The sequence below is a fragment of the Aureococcus anophagefferens genome (genome assembly GCF_000186865.1).
Source record: "Aureococcus anophagefferens unplaced genomic scaffold AURANscaffold_17, whole genome shotgun sequence".
Taxonomy (NCBI): domain Eukaryota; class Pelagophyceae; order Pelagomonadales; family Pelagomonadaceae; genus Aureococcus; species Aureococcus anophagefferens.
In genome coordinates this window covers 489,559-496,799 of record NW_008705577.1, presented here as the reverse complement: position 1 = coordinate 496,799, position 7,241 = coordinate 489,559, and the positions used below count along the sequence as shown (strand labels likewise).

The 7,241-nt window shown below is 72.6% G+C and overlaps 2 protein-coding genes across 2 annotated transcripts; both read right to left on the bottom strand.

Moving 5' to 3' along the window:
* Positions 1–590: 590 nt before the first annotated feature.
* AURANDRAFT_65857 (hypothetical protein) lies at positions 591–1,592 on the bottom strand (the record flags this gene model as incomplete). The annotated part of the gene is made up of 1 exon (XM_009040852.1): positions 591–1,592. The coding sequence occupies one exon, from the start codon at positions 1,590–1,592 to the stop codon at positions 591–593; it is 1,002 nt and encodes a 333-aa protein (XP_009039100.1).
* Positions 1,593–2,673: 1,081 nt separating this feature from the next.
* On the bottom strand, positions 2,674–7,181 carry AURANDRAFT_72045 (hypothetical protein; the record flags this gene model as incomplete). The annotated part of the gene is made up of 4 exons (XM_009040851.1): positions 2,674–4,846; positions 5,009–5,632; positions 6,093–6,236; positions 6,822–7,181. The coding sequence occupies 4 exons, from the start codon at positions 7,179–7,181 to the stop codon at positions 2,708–2,710; spliced, it is 3,267 nt and encodes a 1,088-aa protein (XP_009039099.1).
* Between the last annotated feature and the right edge of the window lie 60 nt (positions 7,182–7,241).

The following is a 7,241-nucleotide window of genomic DNA, read 5'->3' as shown; positions in this document are numbered from 1 at the left end:
CGCGCCAGCTCTTCGGCGAAGGCGTAGGTACGGCAGATGATGTCGCCGGGGAAGGTCTGCTTGGGCTCGGCGTAGCCCACGCCGCAGAGGCTGGCGCCGTGGGTCTCGGACGTGCACGCGGTTGCCCTGAAAGCCCGCCGCGCGGCGGCGAGCAATTCGGGCGCCGCGGAGAGTCTCGAGCCAGCGCGCCTCCATGGAGCGCGGCACGGTCGTGCGCCCCCCTCGAACGCGGAAGTCGGCGGCCTCGAGGGTCCGAACCCAGAGATGCCCGGGGGCGCCGAACCAGCGTGCTCGCGCACGACCTGAAGTCGCCGCCGCCAACCGACACTGGATGGGACGGGAGCCGGAATGCGCCACCGTCAAGCCGTGCACGGACAACGTCGCGCCGGACTCCCAGACGAGCAGCGGGCCCGCCATGGTCGGGCCGCCCGGGGGGCAGCGACGACGGCGCGAGCTGCGGCACGGGCTGGCTCTTGGGCTGCTTCTAATGCGCTCTAGATTAGGCCTGTGAACCTCGCCTCGCGCCTGCGGCGGCGGCGTCGACGTCGTCGCGCCACCCCCTGCGCCGCCATTCCGCCAAAGACACCTCCTTAGTGCGGCGCCTTGGCCAGCCCGTTGTCGCCCAGACCGAGCGGGTTGAGCGCCTTCGCGCCGATGTAGGGCGCGAGGAACGACAGCGGCCGCGCCATCGTCGCGGAGTAGGTGAGCACGCCCCGGTGCTCGTACTCGTAGAGCGTCGCGCCATCGGTGTCGAAGAGGAACGTCGCGCCGCGCCGGTCAACGAAGCGGCTGTCGCTCACGTACGCGTCCCAGTTGCCGAGGACCTCGACCATGTGGCGGAGCCGGACGGTCGCCAGCTCGACGGGCCGCTGGTAGCCCGCCTCGTCCTTCCAGCTGTTCTCGTAGGCGAAGGGCCCGAGCTTGACGGGTCCCACGCCGGGCCCGATCGTGATGAAGCCCGCGGCCTCCACGACGGCGTCCGGCGCGAGGCGCTCGGGCGCCGACGCGTCGCCGAAGTAGCCCCGGAGGATCTCCGGCAGCGTGCCCGGCGCGCCGACGCCCGCGCACATGAGCAGGTAGTTGAGCCAGGCGTCGCCGGCGGCCCGCAGGTGCGCCGCGTCGTCGGGCGGGCCGCCGGGCAGCGTCGACAGCGCGACTCTCAGCGCGCCGTCGGAGACCCAGTCCGGCACGGACCAGCCGGGCCCGCGGCGCGTGTCCAGCGCCGCGTGGAGCGCCGCGGTCGCGTCGCAGCGGAGCACGCCGTCGGGCAGACCCATGAAGGCCGCGAAGCGCGCGCCCGCGGCCGCGTCGCCGACGCCGACGACGCGGAGATCGACGCCCGCGGCGGCGAGGTCGCCGTGCGCCGCCGCGAGGAACTCGCAGAACTCGCAGGAGTCGAACTCGCCGAGCTGCGGCACGACGGCGACGAGCGTCGGCCCGTGGCCGGGCTCGAGCACGCTCGTCGTCGCGCCGCTGACCGGGTCGACGACCCGCGCCGCCCGCAGCGTCTCGTAGGGCGCCGGCGCCAACGCATGCGCGACGCCCAGCAACGACACAGCGCGCAGCATCAGCAACGACAAAGCGCGCAGCATTGCGCTGCTGCGACTCGATGCGATTCGCTCGGCAGCTGTGGGTCGCGCAACCCTTTGTCCGAGAAAATCGATGATGAACGCTGAAGAGATATTGAATGTCCAACATCTTGCTTCCTTCGTTATTGCCGTCGCAGCGCGATTAGGTCTTGCGGGATGGGCGCGTCTAAAGCAGCCCTGTTCGGGGTTTGGAGGTCGGTCCCACCTCGTGGGACCACGACCGTCGCCTGCGCACACATGTCGAATGTGTGAGTGTTGCGCTCTCACGAGGTGGGACCAACATCGTCACGTCGCGCGGGGGCAGCCTCGCCCCTCGGACCACCTGATCCGGTGCCGGTGGGTCGCGAGGTCGGTCCCACCTCGTGGGACCGTCACGGAACCGTTCTCCATCGGGCGAGGGATGGGTCCGCGGCGGCGTTCTTCCCCACGGGGTGTTGTCGCTGCGCATGTGTGACGCCAGTCGACGGGATGCGCCGCGGCGTCCGAGCCTGACCAGGAGAGTTCGACGTTGTCGAAGCTCTGCAACGAGCCCTTGCGATCGGACGCAACGGGGCTATTGATGAACGATTCCCGACGCTGCGAGGGCTCTGAAACTAGCTTTATGGGGTCGCGAGGGGGCTGCGCGTCGCTTCCGAGCCATTGATCCCCCCCGTTTGAGTCGCCTCGCAATCGCCCGGACGTCGCGTTTTCACCGGTGCGTCCGCGTGATGCATGCGGAGCATAAAGCCAATGGCATGGTAGCTGCTACTGTGGATGGGGCTGCGCTCTGGCACGATCTCCGCTGAAAACTCGTCCATGCTCTTCGAGCTTCGACGCCTTTTATCCACCGTCCGATCTGATATCTTGTCGTCCGAACGAGCGCAAACTACCTTACATTTATTTCTACTTATCAACATGTCGACGTTGCTTTCTGTTGCGCGACCCACAGCAGCGCGCGAACGCAGTCGACGCAGACGATGCAAGCTTTGAGGTGCCACTCGTTGGTTGCATTCAAGTTGAACTCGACGACGCCTCGACGACCTCGCGCGCCGCGTTCCACGCGGACGCGGCCAGCGCGTCCCGCCGAGCGCGCCGCGCCCCCGACGCGAACGAAAGGCAGCTTACGGGCGACCGTGGCGTCAGCCCGCCGCGGCGAGCGGCGGCGCGTCGTCGAGTTCCGCGTCGACGTCGAGGTCGCGGACGTAGTGCTGGTAGGTGGTCGTGGGCTCGACGCGCGGGATCGGCGGCAGGGGCGGGAGCACGTCGACGGCCGCGAGGAGCGCGGACGCGGCCTCGGCGACGTCCGGCCCGTCCGGCGCGCAGTCGCCGCGGTCGACGGGCACGGCGAGCTCGCCGCGGCCGTAGGGCGCCATGTACTCGACCTGCCGCGGCGGCGGGGGCGACTCGGACGCGTCGGACCGCGCCGGCGCGTCGTCGTCGCCCGGCGCGAGCACGCGGAAGTCGGGCCGCGCCGCGTACGTCGCCGGCGGCGGGAGCTTGAGCACGTTGACGTCGTGGAGGCCCTTGGCGACCATGGAGATGAGCACGAGCTTGTGCGCCGGGTGGTAGACGACGGCGTCGTCGAAGGGCTGGTGGTACTCGTCGAGGAGCACCTCGCGGACTGCGTCGGCCCAGCCCGCGGGCGTGTCGCGGAGCGTCCCGACGACGCGCTCGAAGGCCCACTGCGCGTGGTGGACGCTGTGGCGCGTGATCAGCGCCCAGCACGAGTGGACCTCGCAGAGGAGCAGCGCGAGCGCGCCCGCGTCGCAGCGGCCCGCGGCCGCCGGCGCCGCGGCGCCGCCGTCGCCGGCGCCGCCGCCCTCGAAGAAGAAGGGCGCGCGCGCCGGGTCGAGGCGCTTGCGGAGCGCCGCGAGGAGCGCCACGGGCGTCCGCGCGTCGTCGCCGAGCAGCTTGACCATCTGGCCCACGGAGTCGTCGGACATGGTGAACGCGCCCCACTCGACGAGCGGGATCTTCAGGTCGAAGACGGCGAGCAGGCTCCGCACGAGGTGCGCGCCGATGTAGGCCCCCACGTCCGGCAGCCGCCGCGCCTCCTTGAGCAGCGCCTCGCAGACGCCGTCGTCGACGAAGCCGTCCGTCGCGGCGCCAAAGGCCCGGGCGAACGCGCCGGCGACGTCCGTGACGACGTCCCAGTGCCGCGTCCAGCCCGCGTCGAGGACGGCGTCGGGCGTCGTCCGCGTGCGGTGGCGGCCCGTGAAGACGTCGTTCTCCATGGCGGCCTCGCGCTGGGGCTCGAGCGCGCCCGAGAGCCGCGCGGACGCGACCGCGCGGCGGCACCGCGCGGCCGACGCCGACGGCGCCTCGGCGCCGAGCTTCCGCGGCGGCGGCGCGGGCTCGCGGATCGCCGGGCCCTCGACGCGCAGGCCCGGCTCGAAGCCGCCGGCCTCGAGCGCGGCCCGCCACGCGCCGACGTTCGCGCCGTCGAGCGCGCGGCCCGCCGCGTCCGCGGCGCAAAAGGCCTCGACGTCCATGGCGTCGCGGCTCGCGGCCTCGGCGCCCTCGCGGTCGCGCCTCGCGTCGTCGTCGGCGTCCGGCGCGACGCCGCCGACGAAGCGCCGCGTCCGCGACGGCGTCCAGAGCTGGTGCGCGACGAGCAGCAGCGCCATGCGCTCGCGGCGCCGCGACGCCGTGACGTCCGCGGCCGCCGCGCGCGCGGCCGCGGCCGCCGCGGCCGCCGCGGGCTCCTCCGGGTCCGCCTCGTCGTCGCGGAGGACGACGTCCTCGAGGTCCGGCCGCGCCTCGAGCGCGCGCCGCGCGTCGCTGAGCGCGCGCACGTCCGCCGCGCGCGCGACGGGCAGCTTGCCGACGAAGCCGCCCTCGAGGAGCAGCGCCGCGAGCTCGAAGCACTTGTCCGCCGTCGACTTGGGCGCGGGCTCGGGGTCCGACGCGTCGGCGGCCGGCGCGGCGGCGGCGCCGTGCGCCTCGAGGATGCCCCGGAGCCGGTGGCGGAGCCGGTGGTAGCGGATGCCGCGGCCCGCGTCCTTCTTCACGTCGACGTAGCGGCCCGTGTTGACGTCGAAGATCTGGAGCCGGGGCCCGTCGTCCTTTTTCGCGAGCGACGCGCGGGGCCGCTTCTCCGGCGCCGCGCCGGCCGCGCGCGCCGCGGGCCGCTTGCCCCGGGGCCCCCGCGCGGCGAGCGCCGAGCCCCGCGCGTCGCGGGCCGCGCCCTTGCCCGTCGTCGCCGCGCGCGTCGAGAAGACGCGGCCGGAGAGGCGGCCGAGCGCGACGCAGTGCTCCAGCGTCGACGCGTGGCGGACCTGGGCGGGAACAGGGTGATCGCTTCGACGCGAGCGTGCCGCGCGCGCGCGTTCCGGGAAAAACATCCACGCGTCGAGAGCGCTCCGAGAGATGATCGCGAGTGAAAACCGGCCGAGATACGAGCCTTTGAAGTTGGGAATTTTTCCCGCCCCGCGGCGGACGGACGCGAACTGGCCGCAGTGGCTCCGCATCTTGTGGAGCACGCCGTTGTCGAGGACGCCGTTGGAGTTGAGGGACACGCGCCACTCGGCGCGGCTCCCCCGCGCGCGGCGCACGCAGATGTCGCACGTCACGACCGCGCTCGCCGGGTCGTCGTCGCACGCGCGGCAGACGAGCTGCCGCGTCCGCGTCGTCGCGCGGCCCGCGCGCGCCCTCGTCGACGCCTCGAGGGCCGCCTCCTCGTCGATTCCGCCCTCGGGCACGACGCGGCCGTCGCCGCGGCGGTTCACGGAGAGGTCGTCGGCGGTGAGCGCGGTGCCGTCGGCCTGGAGCACCTCGTCGAACTCGTTCGTGAGCTCGACGCCGTCGTCGGCCGTGACGCGCACGCTCCGGTCGATGGTGCGCTGCAGGAGCTCCAGGGGGTCCGCGGGCAGCGCCTCGAACTTGGACAGGGCCTCGACCTCGTCGTCGCTGAGCGACACGCGCTCGAGGTTCGTCGACCGCACCGTCAGCGTGTCGCCGTTGATGAAGCGCACCTCGGCCCAGACGTGGCCGTTGTGGTGGCGCCAGAACCTCAGCACCATGCCGCGCCCGCCCGTGCGCCGCTCGCGCACGTGCATGTCGGCCTTCAGGTCCAGGCCCATGGCCGGCCGAAAGCGAATCGGGAAAAGCGCGAGCGCGCGGTTTTCGCTTCGGTTTTCGGTCGCGCGCGTCGCGGGGTGGTTCCGTCGAGCGTGCGCGCGTCGCGGGCGTCCTTGGGGGGTAGGATCGGTGGCTGCGCACGCAACAGACCGCTCTCGATTGCGCTTTAGAGCTTCGGCTCTCCGTCGCTGCGAGGCCTCGATGCGTTCGCGCCGTCAACAATCAGCGATGTTGCTGCAACGCGCGGCGCGCGTTCGGGAACGCTTCGGGAGGCCTACACGGGTGGCGGATCGCTCTCTAGCGTGCGGAGTCGAGCGTGCGCGGACCGCGCCGGAGACTCGACGCCGGCGCCAGGCAGTAGCAGTCGGCGGTCGAGGACTCGGACGATGGCGATCATCACGCTGGCCACGACGATGTCCACGGCGTCCGCGCCCGTCAGCGTACCTCCGTCGACTCGTTCTCCTCGCTGATGCACAGGAGGATGTCGCGCATCGTGAGGCCGAAGTAGTTCATCCATATTACGCTGTCGCCGTTCTCGAGGAGCCGCGCCTCGAGGGACGCATAGGTCGTCACGATCTTCGCGGCCATCTACGGCGCCAAGGACGTCGCGGAGGCGATGTCCGCGGGCGGCGCCTCGATCGCCGCCGTCTACGCCGCGGCGAAGGAGCGGAGCGGCTACGTGGACGCGGCGGACTTGGCGCGGCGCGAGGCGACGCGGGCGCAGCGCGAGGCGACGCGCGCGGAGCGCGAGGCGGAGCGCGACGCGGCGGCGCGGGCGGCCTTGGGCGATCATACGCGCTACCGAGCGACCCCATGCGCTCGGACGCGAAGCCCTGTGCCCGGATGCGAACGCGCGCGACGCGACAACATCCAGGGCACCATAAAACGGCACTTTTTTCATGTGGGGCCAGTGGCGAGGAGAAAAAAAGAAAAAAAAAAAGAAAAAAAAAGAGGCGCCGAAGGCGCCGAAGGCGCCGGAGGCGACGGAGGCGCCGGAGGCGCCGAAGCCAGGCGGAGCGACGCGCGGACTCGTCCCGCCGGCCCGTCTTTAAACCCCGCGGAATTATCCCATCGCGAGTTCTAGTTCGCGCCTCGGCCGCGCCCCCGGCGCGGGCGCGCCGGCGGGCGCGGGCGCGGGCGCAGGCACGGGCGCGGGCTCGCTCGCGCCTAGACCAAGGCCGCCAGGCTCTCGAGCGTCTCCGCGGCTAGCCCGAGGGCGTCGCGCTCGTCGTCCGCGGTCGTCTGCGCGGAGGCGTCCCGGACGGCGATCCCGATGGCGGCGCGCAGGTCGTGGTCGAGGGCCTCGAAGTCGGCGACGCGCCTGCGCTCGTCGTGCTCGCTCCAGGCCGTCGACTGGAAGAGGCGGCCCACGACGAGCTCGGCCCTGTTGCGGTCCGGGGGGCTCGCGTCGCGAAACGAGCGGTCGTAGCGGAGCAGCTCGAGCACCGCGCTCTCGGCGCGCGCGAAGTGGTCCTCGACGTCGTCGGAGGCCTCGAGCTGGGCCAAGATGAGGTCCTCGTCCTCCACGAGCATGGCGCGGGCCTCGGGGCGGGCCGCGGCGGCGTCGGCTTCGCGGCGCACGCGAGCCTGGAA